The following is a 19,129-nucleotide window of genomic DNA, read 5'->3' on the forward strand; positions in this document are numbered from 1 at the left end:
CTGCCATATCTACTGGTCTCCGAGCCTGACCTCTGACCGTACATGCGCTTTCTATCTGCTTACCATCAACGTAAGGATGTCCTTCAACAGTGTCCACCATTGGCCACCCTTCATTACCACTGATACAGTGGAGCAAAGGTCGCATTTGCTTCACAGTGGGGAGGCCCCAAGACGGCTGCAGGACCATAGACTTGGTTGACACTGCTGTGACCCCAAATTCGTGTGACTTGCTTGCGATTTCCTTGCGACTTGCTTGTGACTTTTGTGATTTTTCCATTGCAGTCTATGTCACTCAGATCCAGACCAGAGGAAAGAGCCCCGGGACTGATGGAAAGGGACCTGCCGGTCAGGAGGGCCCATCATGGTTTCTTGCACTGGGGCCCTGAAGATTCTAGTTACGCCTCTGCACTGAAATAAGGGTGCAAATCCATATTGAATACTAAGAATTGTTTTTTTTGCATTCATCTTTAACTTCAAGTAGGCTAGATCCTTGTACACATTTTTTGAAATGCACAAATAAGACACGCCAGCCTAAAGTTTCTGCATTTTATTGTTTATGTATTGCAGCAATTGCTCATTTTTTCGGTAGGATTCTCCATGTACTGTCAGAATTTGCCAATTTCCTAAACAGGTGCTGTCATCATCACCAGTGGGTTGCCCCATGTTTTGCCATGGTTGGCCATATTTGGTATCAACTGGTGTCAACTGCAGGTGGGCGGAAAAGTCAATGCTGTTTTGTCCTGAGTATCATATTACTGTCATTTAAACCCCGAAAACCTATCAAACTATTCCCCAAATATGACGTGATTTGCATTTTTCACCACTTGGCCTAGTCCACCAATCTGCCTCTATAGCAGGGCTTGACAAATCCCAGCTGCCAAGTCACAATGGCGACTAGAAATTGAGCCCTGGCACCAGGGTTCACACACGCTGCCTCCCACAGACTTTTCTGGGAAGTCGCGAACCCGTAGACTTCTCTGCGAAGTCGCGAACCCATAGACTTCTCTGCGAAGTCGCGAACCCGTAGACTTCTCTGCAAAGTCGCGAACCCGTAGACTTCTCTGCGAAGTCGCGAACCCGTAGACTTCTCTGCGAAGTCGCAAACCCGTAGACTTCTCTGCGAAGTCGCAAACCCGTAGACTTCTCTGCGAAGTCGCAAACCCGTAGACTTCTCTGCGAAGTCGCAAACCCGTAGACTTCTCTGCGAAGTCGCAAACCCGTAGACTTCTCTGCGAAGTCGCGAACCCGTAGACTTCTCTGCGAAGTCGCGAACCCGTAGACTTCTCTGCGAAGTCGCGAACCCGAAGACTTCTCTGCGAAGTCGCGAACCCGTAGACTTCTCTGCGAAGTCGCGAACCCGTAGACTTCTATGGGAAGTCGCGAACCGTAGATGTCTATGGAAAGTCGCGCCCCATAGACTTTTATGAGTTCCAATGGAGGAGGGACAGTGTGTCTAGCACAGGGAAAGGTTACCCATGGAGGACGGACGGTGTGTCTGGCACAGGGAAAGGTTCCCATGGAGGAGGGACGATGTGTCTGGCACAGGGAAAGGTTCCGATGGAGGATGGACGGTGTGATTGGCATAGGGAAAGGTTCCGATGGAGGAGGGACGGTGTGTCTAAATAGGGAAAGGTTTCTGATGGAGGAGGGACGGTGTGTCTAACACAGGGAAAGGTTCCGATGGAGGAGGGACGGTGTGTCTAACACAGGGAAAGGTTCCGATGGAGGAGGGACGGTGTGTCTAACACAGGGAAAGGTTCCGATGGAGGAGGGACGGTGTGTCTAACACAGGGAAAGGTTCCGATGGAGTAGGGACAGTGTTTCTAGTACAGGGAAAGGTTCCGATGGAGAAGGAACGATGTGTCTAACACAGGGAAAGGTTCCGATGGAGGAGGGACGGTGTGTCTAACACAGGGAAAGGTTCCGATGGAGGAGGGACGGTGTGTCTAACACAGGGAAAGGTTCCGATGGAGGAGGGACGGTGTGTCTAACACAGGGAAAGGTTCCGATGGAGGAGGGACAGTGTTTCTAGTACAGGGAAAGGTTCCGATGGAGAAGGAACGATGTGTCTAGCATAGGGAAAGGTTCCGATGGAGGAAGGATGGTGTGTGTCTAGCATAGGGAAAGGTTCCAATAGAGGTGGGACAGTGTAGGAATCTTACACCTGAGCTGCTACCTTGGACCTCTTTCTTCTGCCTCTCAGGTGACTTTGTCATCACACCGCCTACCAATCACCTCCTTCGTCAGAAGCTGCTGGGAACGTGTCTTCTACAGTATTGAAACCTTGTACCACAAGGTACCGCCGTACTGGGTTCAGCTGTGATATTCAGATCCTGTTGCCACCTTGTTGGAACTGTGTGCTCCATTACATAAAAAAATGTCCTGCATTCTCGAAAGAAAAAGGACTTTTCTGTGGTGTCCAACAAGGCTTCTTTTCTCGGTAAAACATTTCCCGCACGCCAAACAAGAAAAAGGATGCTCCTCTGTATGAGATATCTGGTGTACAGCAAATCTTCCTTCTCAATGAAACATTTCCTGCACGCTTATCAAGAATGGACGCCCACCCGCGTGACTTCTCTGATGTCTACAAAGTTTTCCTTTCCCATTGAAACCTTTCCCACACTCTGAACAGGAAAATGGATATTCCCCCGTGTGAATTCTTTGGTGCCTAAGAAGGTCATTTTTCTGAATGAACGGTTTCCCACACTCTAAACATGAGAAAGGGCGCTCGCCTGTGTGTATTCTCTGATGTCTAAGAAGCTTTCCTTTCTCAGTGAAACATTTCCCGCACTCAGAACAGAAAAAAGGGCGCTCGCCCGTGTGAATTCTTTGGTGTATAACAAGTTTTCCTTTCTCAGTGAAGCATTTTCCGCACTCTGAACAGGGAAATGGACGCTCACCTGTGTGACTTCTCTGGTGTACCATAAGTTTTCCCTTGCGTTTGAAACATTTCCCGCACTCTAAGCAGGAAAAAGGACGCTCTCCCATGTGAATTCTCTTGTGTTTTAGAAGGTCTGCATCCTTAATGAAACATTGTCCGCACTCTGAACAGGAAAAAGGACGCTCACGTGTGTGAATTTTTTTGTGTCGTATGAGGTGTCCCTGATGGATGAAACACTTCCCGCACTCTGGACATGAATAAGGACGCTCAGCTGTGTTACTGTTCTTGTGTCTAACAAGTGCTATGTTCCCTCTCACCAAACCTGATGATGAACTCGCTCCTGTGTGAACTCCATAACTTACAGATTTCTTGGGGCTACGTGGATTTATTTTTCTTTCCGCCTTGTGATGCGATTTAGTAGAAGGTTCCTCAGGATTAGAGCGAACCATTAATCTTTCAAGAAGGTCAGGTATGCTTCTTGTGTTTTGGGTAATAGAGTTTATTCCTGTACAATATTGTGTAATGTCATCATTATCTTCTCCATGACAGTCTTTAGATAAAAGATAATGTCTTTCTGTGGCATTCCAATCATTGCTTCCATCTGTTGGAAAGCGATTTTTAAATAAATATTACAAATATTCGTCCTGTCTTCTATTTAGTTATATAAATCGTTCTAACACTTAGCAGATTTTCAGAGATCAGAAATAGAATTGTCTGCAATTAAAACCCCAAATTATGAAAACACACCAAAACTTCTATCCCATGTCTTAGACGTGATATTGAGGAATGGAGATGGACCTTTCATATGGTGTCCAGCATCTCCTCCTCATTTGTTGGGAACATGACGGTATATTGAGGAATGGAGATGGACCTTTCATATGGTGTCCAGTATCTCCTCCTCATTTGTTGGGAAGATGACGTTATATTGAGGGATGGAGATGGACCTTCCATATGGTGTCCAGTATCTCCTCCTCATTTGTTGGGAACATGACGTTATATTGAGGAATGGAGATGGACCTTTCATATGGTGTCCAGTATCTCCTCCTCATTTGTTGGGAACATGACGTTATATTGAGGAATGGAGATGGACCTTCCATATGGTGTCCAGTATCTCCTCCTCATTTGTTGGGAACATGACATTTTATTGGTGAAATTAAGCTGATGGACATTTGTCTTTTGTCAACCCATGATATTATTTAGCAATTATAATCAATTATCACAGAAGTAAAATTAAAGTTTGAACAGTTTCTACATTTAGTGTTTCTTACTTACTTGTGTCCATAGGTAGAGAGGATTCCTCTTGTTCACTCTTCATAATCATCTCCCCCTCCTCCATAGACTGCTGATCTCCACTCACCAACGTCTCTTCTTCTTTAATCTTAAATTTGATGTCTTTCACTTTTTCACCCTAAACTCCAAAGATGAAAGAATACATTTATAAAAAGGAACAAGCGGCTATATAATGGAATGGAATTTCATTGCCTAGAATATATTTATAGGTATACATACTCAGTCCCACCTACCTGATGATGGTGGGGGATGGTGTGACCTTCCTGTGTGGAATTCCGGGAATACAGAGGACGCGGACATCTCTCTGGTGGGTTCTCATTACTGGACCCATCTATCTGATGGTGAGGGATGGTGTGACCTTTCTGTGTGGAATCCTGGGAATACAGAGGATGGGGACATCTCTCTGGTGGGTTCCCATGGCTGGATCCATCTACCTGATGATGGTGAGGGATGGTGTGATCCTCCTGTGTGGAATACCAGAAATACAGAGGACGGGGACATCTCTCTGGTCGGTTCCCATGACTGGATCCACCTGTAGGAAACATACACACTGACTGAATCCATTGTTTCTATGTGTTTATCAGATGATGGGGGATCTAGGTGGACCCTCCGTACTGCTCTCTCCTTTACAATAAAGTCTCCTCTTACCCGGTGATGTGAGGGGCGGCTGATTGTCCATCATGACGTCCTTGTAGAGGTCCTTGTGTCCTTCTAAATACTCCCACTCCTCCATGGAGAAATAGACAGTGACATCCTGACACCTTATAGGAACCTGACACACACAATGATACAGTCACCATCCAGACACATCCCTTGTCTGTTACTGGAGAATGTCCCAGAATTCCCGGCACCGCTCACCTCTCCTGTCAGCAGATCAATGATCTTCTTGGTGACTTCTAGAATCTTCTTGGCACTGGTTCCCTCTGTTGTCAGGCAGTGAAGACGGCTGCTGGGTGGTAATGGATCACCAGACGTTTTCTTTAGTACCTTATAATCCTATGTAAAGGGACAATAACAATTATAACCATGGGCTTCCCAGAAGTTTCCCGACCCCTCCAGTCAGGTCTGTGTTTTATTAATAGAGATGAGTGATGTCATGTGACCTCCCAGAATCTTCCTCACCTCTCCGGTCAGGTCTGGGTTTTATTAATAGAGATGAGAGGGATGTCATGTGACATCCCAGAATCCTCCTCACCTCTCTGGTGAGGTCTGGGTTTTATTAATAGAGATAGGAGAGATGTTATGTGACCTCCCAGAATCCTCCTCTTCTCTCCGGTCAGGTCTGTGTTTTATTAACAGCGAAAGGAGTGATGTCATGTGACCTCCCAAAATCCTCATCACCTCTCCAGTCAGGTCTGTGTTTTATTAACAGAGATAAGAGTGATGTCATGTGACCTCCCAGAATCCTCCTCACCTCTCCAGTCAGCAGGTAGATGATCTCCAGGGTGAAGTCTAATATCTTCTCAGTCACATGGGTTGGGTCTTTGTCCATTCTCATTAAGGTAGTCATGATATGCTCCTTTCTGTAGAGATGAATGATGTCTGCACAGAGTTCTGACCCCTCACACTGATTCCTATACTATTTTGCAAGACTCTTCCATCTCACTGAAAGTAAACCAGATATTCCCTTTAAATTACAACTCTAACCAACCTTTTTTAGGGTCTGGATTAATATCTGAAAGACTTTGAAACTCTATTGAGGATTACAGGATTTAGGGAGAAATTATTTCCCTGGTCATGAGGGTCAAGCAGAACAAGATGTTAGGGGAGATCAGCCTGATGGGAACATAGACAAACGCCAGTCTTACACAGTTTCTAACGCTTCCATTTTCCATCTACAAATAAAATGTAAAGAAAAAAAATAGGGGCACCCCCTATAAAACCCTTTCCACTCCAATCTAGCAGTTTTGTAACAAGCAATAAGGACATCATAGGAACAGAGGTGAGGGACTTGTGGCCCGTTATTGAGCTTCAGGAACCTGATTTTCCTGGTAATTTACAAATCCTATTGTCCTGATCATCTAGTACAGGACATAGGCTTCTTTAAATCATTAGGACCAGGAGGTTTCTTTGCTCTCTTTGCTGCTTCAGGCACTGGATGTCTTGACCGTGTGCATGCATTATGAAATCTGAAAGCTACCAAAGATTTCTGGGGTGCAATGAAGGGTCAGAAAGTTGGGTCTCCGATAGAGGTCATGGGTCTTCCAGCAGGACAATGACCCAAATCACACATCAAAAAGCCCCCAGAAATGGTTTCAAAGCGCTGGAGAGGACTGAACTGGCCACCAATGAGTGCAGATCTCCATCACATAGAGCTCCTGTGGAGAGATCTCAGAACAGCAGTTAGGAAAAGGAACCCTTCCAACCTGAGAGATCTGAAGCAGTTGGCGAAAGAAGAGTCATCCAAAATTCCAGTTCCTCTCTGGTGGAAGAAACTCATTGATGGTTACAGGAAGACATTGATTTCAAGTATTTTTCTAAGTGGTGTGCCACCAAATATTACATTGAAGGTGCCAATAATTTTGTCCAGTCCATTTCTGGGGTTTGGGGTGGAATGTGTCAGATTTGGCTTTTTGTTTCTCTACTTGTTTGTGTCCTACTGATACAAACAAAAGAAATAAACACGAGAATGCTAAAACATTTGTAATTGCAACAATTTTCTGGGTGAAGTGGTGCATTATCTGACAGAAAAGCAGGATGGGGGCCAGATTTTTGGCCATGACTGTATATACTATCTATGACCAGGGGCGGACTGACAACTCATGGGGCCCCTGAGCAATAGGGGATCATAGGGCCCCGATGTCCTTGCCCAAACTCAAAAAAGCCTATGAAAAAGGTACCTGGGGCATCTCATGGGGCCCCCTACTGACCCGGGGCCCTCAGGCAGTGCCCGAGTTTCCAAATGGTCAGTCCGCCCCTATGACTTATTGCCAATCCTCGCTGTTCTTCTTTTCTTGGATATGGAATTTAGGCTGACCCCGTGCCATCTTTCTTTCGTCTCGCCACCAAACAGATTTTTAAAAAAGTTTTGCTTTGGTACATGTTCCCCAAGTGCCCATATCCATATGCCATTTGTTTGGCAATCCCTTATAGCCTAGAAAATGGCCAGAACAACATTCAGCTCCCGTTGATATCAATGGGGTTCGGGTTTGGCACCTGAACTTTAGTCATGTTCGTCGAACTCTGCTCGAAGCAAACTCAAGTACGTTTGACTCATCCCTCCTCCAATAACATATCTGCCAAGCATTACTTCCAACAAAACCAAAGAAGACCATGTGTCCACCATTTTACGAGGACGGACATGACGATGGAGGAAGAGGACGGACATGACGGGGGGTTACTGAGTGTAAACAGAAAATAAGATCTTATTACCACCTCTGCTGCCAGTTCCACCAACATTTCCACTCTACTTCTTACCAACTCACCTCTCACCCGGAACTTCCTATTTATATATGGCATCACTTCCTGTCTACACCTGACATCACTTCCTGTCTTTACCTGACATCACTTCCTGTCTGTGCATTCGACTCACTCTGAGCGAGATTGTCACCTTGCGGAGAATGTAAAAATTGATGCTCACGTCATGTTGTAACATACAAGCGTACCTCGGTTTACGAATTTAATTAGTTCCGCGGGACTTTTCATATTCTGAAAAATTTGTAAACCGAAGCACGGTTTCCCACAGGAATGCAATGAAAACCAATTAATCTGTTCCAGAGGTCAGAAAAAAGTAAAAAAAAGTCTTATCTGTTCAAAACTCTTTATAATGTGCACTTTACAGGCATAAATACTATACGGGGACATGATTAAAAAAAAATCGTAAATGCATTGAAAACCAATTAATCCGTTCCGGAGGTCAGAAAAAAGTAAAAAAAAAGTCTTATCTGTTCAAAAAACTCTTTATAAAGTGCACTTTAAAGGCATAAATACAGGGACATGATTAAAAAAAAAATTGTCAATGCATTGAAAACCAATTAATCCATTTCGGAGGTCAGAAGAAAGTAAAAAAAAGTCTTATCTGTTCAAAACTCTTTAAGAAGTGCACTTTAAAGGTATAAATACTATACAGGGACATGATTAAAAATTAATTTGTAAATTCATTGAAAACCAATTAATTTGTTCCGGATGTCAGAAAAAAGTCTTATCTGTTCAAAACTCTATAAAATGCACTTTAAAGGCATAAATACTGTACAGGGGCATGATTAAAAAAAAATCTTAAATGCATTGAAAACCAATTAATCTGTTCCGATTGCGAAAAACAATCGTAAATGCATTCAAGACCAATTAATTCATTCCGGTGGTCAGAAAAAAGTAAAAAAAAGTCATATCTGTTCCAAACTCTTTATAATGTGCACTTTAAAGGCATAAATACTGTACAGGGACATGATTAAAAATTAATTTGTAAACGCATTGAAAACCAATTAATCTGTTCTGGAAGTCAGAAAAAAGTAAAAAAAAGTCTTATCTGTTCAAAACTCTTTATAAAGTGCACTTTAAAGGCATAAATACTGTACGGGGACATGATTAAAAAAAAAAATCGTAAATGCTTCGAAAACCAATTAATCCGTTACAGAGGTCAGAAAAAAAGTCTTATCTGTTCAAAACTCTTTATAAAGTGCACTTTAAAGGCATAAATACTGTACAGGAACATGATTAAAAATTAATCAATAAATTCATTGAAAACCAATTAATCCGTTCGCATTGCGAAAAAAATTTGTAAAGTGAGGCATTATTTTCAATGGATTTTAATTCGTAAACCGAAAATGACGTTAACCGAGGCGTTGGTAAACCGAGGTACGCCTGTATTTCCAGCCTCGTTCTTTGCTCCTATTACAGGACCAGACTGTAAATCATTTAAAACCAAAGCCATAAAAAATTATGAAAAACCACAATTTGAAAAAAAAAAACTGAAATAGGAAAATGTTATAAAACTATTAATATTACTATTATACAAGATTTATATAGTAACAGCAAAGGAGACAGTACAGATACCATACAACTCAATACAAGAGGATTGGCAGGGGCCCTGAGCCTGGGAGCTTACAATCTAAAGGGAGGGGCAAGTGATACAAAAGGTAATGACTGTGTGAGGGATGAGCTAATGGAGAGGGTAGAAGTTGAGTTGTTAGGTAGCAGCGGGATAGGCTTCCCTAAAAAGATGAGTTTTCAGGGATCACCTATCGGTGGCTAGAGTAGGAGATACCCGCACAGATTGGGGTTCCAGAAGATGGGGGAGGCCTCCATAGTGGTCTGCTATAAATTTTAAGAGGGGACCTCACGCATATAATAATAAAACATGGCATGGGGGACCTAAAAATCCATAGTAGACCCTTATCCTAGCATGCAGCCTGGCTGGATTGGAAAGTGAGGGGCAAAGAGTGTACACCCCTCCTCCTGAACCATACTGAGTCACAAACGCTCAACATGGGGAGGGTACCTTGCCAGAGATTCTAAGTCCCTACCCACAGACTCCTACATCCACTGGGCCAGGGATGTGGTGAAAAGGCTCTTGTTCCCATCAACATGGGGACAAGGTGCATTGCCGGGAAGGCGGAGGGGCTTTACTAGCAGGGCACCCTCCTCATGTTGAGGGCATGTGGCCTAGTATGGTCCAGGAAGGGTAGAGGTACATGTACACTGCCCCTCCAAGGGTCTTGTATGAATTTTGGGGGGGACCTTACAGTTTTTTTGCACAGGGTAACCCCTTAGAATACATAGTAGAGCCTCATCTAGGATAAAGGTCTGGTACAGGGAATCCCTGGCTGCTTTAGGACCTCTTTCAGGTGTACCACTTTCTGCAAGTTTAGGGCATCTCTCAAGATTTGTACATAGACTTCAGTGGGGTTCACCACTAGGTTCAGGGTTCACAAATGTTTTCAATTGTACAGCCAACGTCCAGCGACTTTGCTCTGTTCGCTCATCGCTAGTTGTTTAATCCCTACTAAAGTTTAGATCATGAGCCATTGGGTGCAAGAAAGGACTAGAGATGATATTTGGTTTTGTCATAGCGAAGGGTGGTGAGTTCCAAAACTCACCATCACTTCAGAGTTCCTGCAACCCCTTATCTATATACTCAAGGAAAAAACTATTGCCATTGGGTATGGTTTGGTAAAGATTGTTCGGCTTTAGGACCAGGTAAAATACGCCAAAAGGACACTCTTGTATGTGAGATCTCTGGAGTATAATAGGCCCAGAAAGTATTCCTTCATCAATGAAACCTTTCCTGAACTCTTCAGAAGAAAGGACTCTCACCAGTATGAATCCTCAGATGTCTACAAAGTTTTTCTTTCACAGTGAAAACCTTTTTTCGCAGGAGAATGAATGTTGCCCGTCTGAATTCTTTGGTGTCTAAGAAGGTCATTTTTCTGAATTAGTCCTCATGAACACGGGACGTATTTACAGCGGCTGTCTTTTGACGGTAAACCCCCCAGCATGTTATCCTAGGTGTCCATACACACATAGACTGGAATAAACATTTTTTGGCAGGGACGTTGTGACGGGAGTCACTTTGGGTGGGGGGCCCATGGAACCCAGCTCACTTTGGAGAGGTGGGGAGACCCCTGTCTCAGCTCCCCATATCCCTATTATGTGTAAGTCACCCTGTGCCTGTTAGGGGTACACGGTGATCTGTCCTAATATTGGGGTGAGCGGTTGTTGATTGATGTTATGTGGCTGCATCCCATTGTTCTACTGTCTGTCTGGCTTGGGAGCAAACTATTATGGGATGCATGCGTTTATGTGTATTAGCTTAGTAGGGGGGGGGGGTGTCTCCAGCAGCCCTCCCTCCTGATGGGACTGTCTGCTGGTGTGAAGTTTGAATACCTGTGTGTCTCTTGTTACTAAATGTAGATTGCCCCGCCCTGTGTCATTCTGCAGGGAGGGGGGGTTGTCTCCTGAGTGTATATCTTGTATCTGTGTTCAAATAAAGTAGTCTACCTCCTGGTTTACTTCAAGACTGGTGTCATCTAGTCTTGTATAGTCAGCTGTGGTGTCTGTTGTTGGTGTTCGGACGGGGAAGCGGTATTCTAACGGAGGTACTCAAGTGTCATCTGGGTCGGTTCCGTTACAGATGTTTTTTGGCTGGAAAAAAATCCAGGACTAGTGGGTTTCTAGAGTAGTTTTTTAGCTGTAAAACGCGGTAAAGCGCCACAAACCAGCGTTTTTGGACTTTTTTTTACCCAAAAAAATGTTTTTGGTAAAAAAAAAAACACTAAAAACCAGAAACGCAGAAAAACATGGGTAACGTGACTTTACACGGCTAACGTTACCAGCGTTATCAAAACACCCCCCCAGTGTGCATGGCGCCTTACACTCTGAACATGAGAAAGGATGATTGCCTGTGTGTATTCTCTGGTGTTCAAGACGTTTTCCTTTCTCAGCAAAGCACTTCAAACAGCAAAAAAGCCGCTCACCAGTGTGACTTCTCTGGCGTACAATTGGTTTTCCTTTCTCAGTGAAACATTTCCCGTATTCTGAGCATGAATAAGGACACTCACCTGTGTGACTTCTCTGGTGTACAATTGGTTTTCCTTTCTCAAGCATAGGCTTCCTATAGGGGCGCTCACTGAAGAGGTGGAGCCATGAGCACTGGTGGGGGACTCAGGAAGAGGAGGTGTTATTTATTAGGTCCACCTTGCTAGTCCCGGGTTGGACCTCCTTTTGCTTTCAGAACTGCCTTCCTTCTTCATGGAACAGATTCAACAAGGTGTTGGAAACATTCCTCAGAGATTTTGGTCCATATTAACATGAGTTACAGTTGCCTTTCAACCATCTGGAACTAGTCTGCCCATTCTCCTCTGACCTCCGACATCAACAAGGCATTTTCTTCCACACAACTGGATATTTTCTCGTTTTTAAACCATTCTCTGTAAACCAGGGAACTGGTTGTGCATGAAAATCCCAGTAGATCAGCAGTTTTCGAAATACTCAAACCAGCCCATCTGGCACCAACGACCATGCCACGTTCAAAGTCACCTAAACTCTTTTTCTTCCCCATTCTGAGGCTCAGTTTGAACTTCAGCAAGTCATGTTCACCTTGTCTAGATGCCTAAATGCATCAAATTGCTGCCATGAGATTGGCTGATTAGCAATTTGCGTTACTGAGCCATTGAACAGGTGGACCTAATAAAGTGACCGATGTGTGTATCTAGCACTTACACCTGAAGAAACTGCTGTTCTTTTCAGACCCTCTCAGGCTTTCTACTGATGCTTTGCTCTTTAGCTTCACCCAAACCACAGACTCACCAGTGGCAACCAACAGCCAGACGTCCACTCTCTCGTCTTCATTTTGCTACTTTATTGAGGTCCAGGAGAGAGAGAGTTAGGGGTTGCAGCATAGCCAAAAGCAGAAAAAGTCCTTCAGTTCAGCAGCATCCTCTAGTAAATGCATCTTCTGCCCCTCATATGGGTTTGAACATTTAGGGAAAAATTCAGGTGTCATAGGCATAGAGATGGTATTGGAAGCCATGTGAGGTTAACAGCTGACCAAGGGAGAGGTGTAGGTAGAGGATAGAAGGAGCAAAGTCTTATGGAAAGAGAAAGAGGACAGTAATGAATGGAGTTGTAGGTGGCACTAAAGGAGTGCTTAGATAGCATAGAGATGGTACTGGAAGCCAAGGGAGGTTATCAACTGACCCAGGGAGAGGTGTAGGTAGAGTATAGAAGGAGCAGAGTCTTAGGAGACCCCTATGGAAAGAGAAAGAGGACAGTAATGAATGGAGTTGTAGATGACACTAAAGGAGTGCTTAGATAGTAGCATAGAGATAGTACTGGAAGCTAAGGGAGGTTATCAACTGACCCAGGGAGAGGTGTAGAGAATAAAAGGAGCAGAGTCTTAGGAGGCCCCTATGGAAAGAGAAAGAGGAGAGTAGCAGATGGAGTTGTAGGTTACACTAAAGGAGTGCTTAGATAATAGCATAGAGATGGTGCTGGAAGCCACGGGAAGTTATCACCTGAGAGGTGTAAATATAGAGAAGAAGGAACAGAGTCTTAGGAGACACTTATGGAAAGAGAAAGAGGACAGTAATGAATGGAGTTGTAGACGACACTAAAGGAGTGCTTAGATAGTAGCATAGAGATGGTACTGGAAGCCAAGGGAGGTTATCAACTGACCCAGGGAGAGGTGTAGGTAGAGTATAGAAGGAACAGAGTCTTAGGCTGCTTTCACACTGAGGAGTTGCTCATGCATTTTTGCATTAAAAAAAAGCACCTGAAAAGCTCAAGAAAACTGCTTCCCTGTGTATGTGAATGTCTATCTATGTATGTTTCCACACTGAGGCGTTGTGCTTGGGGTGTGGTGAAAAAACTCCTGCTTCTAGCATCTTTGGGGAGTTTGAAAAAAGCCCCAAAAACGCCTATTCCCATTGAAATCAATGGAAACCGCCTGAAAACGCCTTGGAGTTCTTTAGGTATCTCCAGCTTGGACATGCTGCCCAATCTCAATTCACCTTCCTGTTGGTCTTAATCATCCCTTTTCTAACCTGGGTGCTGGGGGTTATACGAGCCGTGTGCTCCTTCTCACTGCCACTTCTAACCTGAGTGTTGGGGGTTTAACAAATAGTGTGCTCCTCCTCACTGCCACTTCTAACCTGGGTGCTGGGGCTTATATGAGCCATGTGCTCCTTCCAACTACCACTTCTAACCTGGGTGTTAGGGTTATGCAAGCAATGTGCTCCTCCTCACCACTTCTAACCTGAGTGTTGGGGGTTATACAAGCAGTGTGCTCCTCCTCACTGCCACTTCTAACCTGGGTGCTGGGAGTTATACGAGCCATGTGCTTCTCCTGACTGCCACTTCTAACCTGGGTGCTGGAGGTTATACGAACAGTGTGCTCCTCCCCACTGCCACTTCTAACCTGTGTGCTGGAGGTTATATGAGCCATGTTCTCCTCCCAATTGCTACTTCTAACCTGGGTGTTGGGGGTTATACGAACAGTGTGCTCCTTCCAACTGCCACTTCTAACCTGGGTGCTGGGGGTTATACGAGCCATGTGCTCCTCCCCACTGCCACTTCTAACCTGGGTGCTGGGGGTTATACAAGCCGTGTGTTCCTCCCGACTCCCACTTCTAACCTGGGTGTTGGGGGTTATACAAGCAGTGTGCTCCTCCCAATTGCCACTTCTAACCTGGGCGCTAGGGGTTATACGAGCCATGTGCTCCTCCCCACTGCCACTTCTAACCTGGGTGCTGGGGGTTATACGAGCAGTGTGCTCCTCCTCACTGCCACTTCTAACCTGAGTGTTGGGGGGTTATACGAGCAGTGTGCTCCTTCTCACTGCCACTTCTAACCTGGGTGCTAGGGGTTATACGAGCCATGTGCTCCTCCTGACTGCCACTTCTAACCGGGGTGTTGGGGGTTAAGCGAGCCGTGTACTCCTCCTCACTGCCACTTCTAACCTGCGTGCTGGAGGTTATATGAGCCATGTTCTCCTCCCGATTGCCACTTCTAACCTGGGTGCTGGAGGTTATACGAGCCATCTCTGCTCACCTGATCAAGTATTAGGAAGAAAGCCACCGCACACCAGATTTATTAGCTTGCCATTGACAGCCCTCTTCTAGGACCACCCCTCCACCCATAGGGCTTAGTCATAGAGTCAATGGCTTTCTTCTTAACACAAGGAAAGTGTTTTCCTTCACTAGAAATTAAATTTTAGCATCTCAGAGACACCTTAGAAAAAAATCAGCCAAAGGTTCAACAGTTTTGATGAGCAAGACTAGGCAGAAATATACTAGCGACACGAAGCACAGGTAGATGAATTCATACGAGAGCTATATAAATTGAGCAACTCTGCATAAATGAGAACAGGGCCCCAGCAAAATGCTGGTCAATTTCTATCTGCCAGTTAAGGTAGGTGCAATACTGCTTGATGGAAAAAGCAGATGTTCCTCCTAAAACCACCTGGGAAAACACGTTTTCCTTAAAACACTAAAATGAATCAGTTTCATGGAGAATGTAAGAAGAGGAATAAGGACACCCCAATGTGGTTGAGAAGAGTGAAAAACTGTAGCAGTCGGATCTTACCACTGGAAGCTCCAAGCAATGGAGGAAGCTGTGAGATTAGGCCTAAAATGGAGAGATTTCCAAGCATTTAGTCCCCTCAGCAAAGTCTGTTTTAGGGCTTTATGCCCACTTTTATTCATCCACACATGATTGTGATACATTGTTTCACCCACACAGGGATTGTTTAGCATAACAATAAATGCAAATGTATTTCAGCCTCTTGGTTAGTTGTTGCTCAGCTGTCTATTCTTCCCTAGGATAGAGTTGCCTCATCTTCTCGTCACCTGACTGGACCTGTTCCATCAGTCACCTGGCTGGACCACTTGTCTACTCACATACTACCACTTGCTTTACTAAGGCACACCATTTTGTTCAGATGTGGACTACCACTATCTCTTCACAATCTCCAACTCCCAGACATCAGCCTGGCTTGTGGGGCTGTCTGTGTAGGCCAGGCAGGCCTGGACAGGTACTCCTCACATGTCAGGCTTCAAGCTACTTTTGAAACCCTGACTAGAGAAGACTCCATTTTGTAGGCAACACTGGCCTGACTTTAATCAATAGCAGACCCTTTCCCTGCTGGGACAGACACCATGTGCATCTTTACACAGTGGCAGACCATCGGGCTTCAGCTAGACCTGAAGTCTAACTCTTGCTAAGATGTTCCCCTCAGACATCAGTCTGGCTTGTTGGGCTGTCTGTGTAGGCCAGACAAGCCTGGACAGGTGCTCCTCACATGTCAGGCTTCAAGCTACTTTTGAAACCCTGACTAGAGAAGACTTCCTTTTGTAGGCAACACTGGCCTGACTTTAATCAATAGCAGACCCTTTCCCTGCTGGGACAGACACCATGTGCATCTTTACACAGTGGAAGACCATCGGGCTTCAACTAGAACTGAAGTCTAACCTTTGCTAGGATGTTCCCCTCAGACATCAGTCTGGCTTGTTGGGCTGTCTGTGTAGGCCAGACAGGCCTGGACAGGTGCTCCTCACCTGTCAGGCTTTAAGCTACTTTTGAAACCCTGACTATGGAAGACACCCTTTTGTAGGCACCACCTGCCTGACTTTAATCAATAGCAGACCCTTTCCCTGCTGGGACAGACACCATGTGCACCTTTACACAGTGGCAGACCATCAGGCTTCAACTAGAACGAAGTCTAACTTTGGCTAGGATGTTCCCCTCCATAAACGTATCTTTCTTCACACAGTTGTTCTACTGATTGAATAGTTGCCTTATTCGATTATCTTTTTTTCCCGAGTGTGAATTTTCTGGTGTCCAACCAGACTTCCTTTCCTAGAGAAACATCTTCCGCACTCTGTACAGCAAAAAGGATTTTCCCCGGTGTGAATAGTCTGGTGTCTAAGAAGTATACTTTTCTGAGTAAAACATCTCCCGCACTCCAAACAAGCATACGGACGCTCACCGGTGTGAATTCTCTGGTGTATATTAAGCTTTGCTTTCTCAGTAAAACATTTCCCACACTCTAAACAAGGAAAAGGACGTTCGCCCGTGTGAATTTTCTGGTGTCTAATAACTTTCGCTTTCTCTGTAAATCCTTTTCCGCACACAGAACAGGAAAACGGACGTTCGCCTGTGTGACTTCTCTGGTGTACAGTAAGTTTTCCTTTTTCAGCAAAAGACTTTCCACACTCAAAACAGGAAAATGGACGGTCACCTGTGTGACTTCTCTGGTGTATAATAAGTTTTCCTTTGTCAGTGAAACATTTCCCGCACTCTGGGCATGAAGAAGTGCGCTCATCACAATGCATTCTCTGGTGTCTATTAAGGTTTCCTTTCTCAGTAAAACATTTTCCACACCTTGAACAGGAAAATGGACGCTCACCCGTGTGGCTTCTCTGGTGTTCAATAAGGTTTCTTTTCTCAGTGAAACACTTACCACACTCTAAGCATAAATAAGGACGCTCGTCTGTGTGAATTTTCAGGTGTAGGTTAAGTTTTCCTTTACAAGTGAAACATTTTCCACACTCCAAACAGGGAAACGGACGCTCTCCTGTGTGAATTCTCTGATGCTTTAGAAGGTCTGTATTTTGAATGAAACCTTTTCCGCACTCAGAACAGGAAAAAGGGCGCTCACCCGTGTGAACTCTCATGTGTCTTAGAAGGTGTCCATTCTGAACGAAACACTTTCCACACTCTGGACATTTATAGGAACGCTCAGCTCTGTTACTTTTCTTGTGTATTTCAAGTGCTATGTTCCCACTCAGCAAATTTGACAATGAACTCTCTCCTGAGTGATCTCCACAACTTAGCGATTTGATGGAATTAGATGGATCTATCGATCTTTCTGTAGCGTAAGGTCTCAGATAGATATCTGGAATAACAGCACGTGATTGTGCGGAAAATTCCTCAGGATTGGAGGGATCTATTAATCTCTCTAAATGGTAAAGTCTGTGATGTAAGTTCTGAGTCACGGGATTTACTCCTGGAGAACAGTCTGTAGATAAAGGATGTCTTTCTGTGGTATTCCAGACATAACTTCTATCTGTTGGAAACAACAAATAAGTATTCTTCGTGCCTTCCATTTTTATATCTTGGTCTACTTAACAGTTTCTCAGAGCTCAGACATGGAATTGGTTGCAATTATAACCCCGAAATACAAGTCAGATAAAGAATACAATATAACCAAACTGCACCGGGTAATATTGTTTGTGCATAAATGACATTGTTGAGGTGAGAACGGAGGTGAACCTTCCACCTCAATACTTGGAAACATGACGTTATATTGAGGAATGGAGATGGACCTTTCATATGGTGTCCAGTATCTCCTCCTCATTTGTTGGGAACGTGACGTTATATTGAGGAATGGAGATGGACCTTTCATATGGTGTCCAGTATCTCCTCCTCATTTGTTGGGAACATGACGTTATATTGAGGAATGGAGATGGACCTTTCATATGGTGTCCAGTATCTCCTCCTCATTTGTTGGGAACCTGACGTTATATTGAGGAATGGAGATGGACCTTCATATGGTGTATAGTATCTCCTCATTTGTTGGGAACATGACGTTATATTGAGGAATGGAGATGGACCTTTCATATGGTGTCCAGTATCTCCTCCTCATTTGTTGGGAACATGACGTTATATTGAGAAATGGAGATGGACCTTCCATATGGTGTACAGTATCTCCTCCTCATTTGTTGGGAACATGACGTTATATTGAGGAATGGAGATGGACCTTTCATATGGTGTCCGGTATCTCCTTCTCTGGAAATTTGCATAGTGGTACGGGTACAAGGATAATGTTCCTCCTCTTAGCAGTTAACGTTTCTTAGTCTTTCCTTTACTGAAGGATGTCAAGTTCTCTAACTTGAACAAGGACAGAACTAAACTACTAAACTTACATTACTGGAGGAAAATGCTTTAACTTCCAAATACAGAAAGGGGTTCTTTACTGAACATGTGGAAGAATGTTCTACAATAATTTTTGTGATGACTCAATATAATACTGCAAAATGTATTAGATGTGTTTTTACATACAAACCATAGCAATAACTCCAAGTAATTGTAGGAATAACATGGCTGAATATTGATTCAGGGAGTTACCCAATTGCCATTTGTAATTACGAAGAAATTCTTTTATCCTTGTTGGAGGAAATTGGGCTGAGCTTTACATTTGTTTTTTTTTTATTTCATGTGGCTTAATTCAAGTTTTGTTTTTTTTTTGATGGGGTGAACTTGATGGAAATTTGACTTTTGTTAACCCATTAAATTCCATAAATACACATTTTATACAGTTCCTGTATTTCGTGTTTATTACTTACTTATGTCCATATGTAGAAAAGATTCCTCCTGTTTAATTGTCATAATCATCTCCCCCTCCTCCATAGACTGCTGATCTCCACTCACTCTCTCTTCTTCTTCCTCTTTAATCTCAACTTTGATGTTCTTCAGTTCTTCACCCTAAACACCAAACATGGTAGAATACATTTGTAAAAAGAA

General features: G+C 44.0%; 1 protein-coding gene across 1 annotated transcript in view; it reads right to left on the minus strand.

Moving 5' to 3' along the window:
• Positions 1-532: 532 nt before the first annotated feature.
• Positions 533-19,129, minus strand: part of LOC149453396 (uncharacterized) — a 70,790-nt gene continuing 52,193 nt past the window's right edge. Inside the window, exons 20-26 of the mRNA XM_089688637.1 lie at positions 16,405-17,361; positions 5,586-5,750; positions 5,030-5,167; positions 4,820-4,943; positions 4,405-4,703; positions 4,154-4,289; positions 533-3,482 (exon numbers count right to left, since the gene is read on the minus strand). Coding sequence (XP_089544763.1) covers positions 2,521-3,482; positions 4,154-4,289; positions 4,405-4,703; positions 4,820-4,943; positions 5,030-5,167; positions 5,586-5,750; positions 16,405-17,361 — 2,781 coding nt within the window. The 3' untranslated portion in view covers positions 533-2,520. The remainder of the gene's footprint in view (positions 3,483-4,153; positions 4,290-4,404; positions 4,704-4,819; positions 4,944-5,029; positions 5,168-5,585; positions 5,751-16,404; positions 17,362-19,129) is intronic.

Source organism: Staurois parvus, unplaced genomic scaffold (genome assembly GCF_062004578.1).
Source record: "Staurois parvus isolate SC_StPar_1 unplaced genomic scaffold, SC_StPar_1.0 ptg000449l, whole genome shotgun sequence".
Lineage (NCBI taxonomy): Eukaryota > Metazoa > Chordata > Amphibia > Anura > Ranidae > Staurois > Staurois parvus.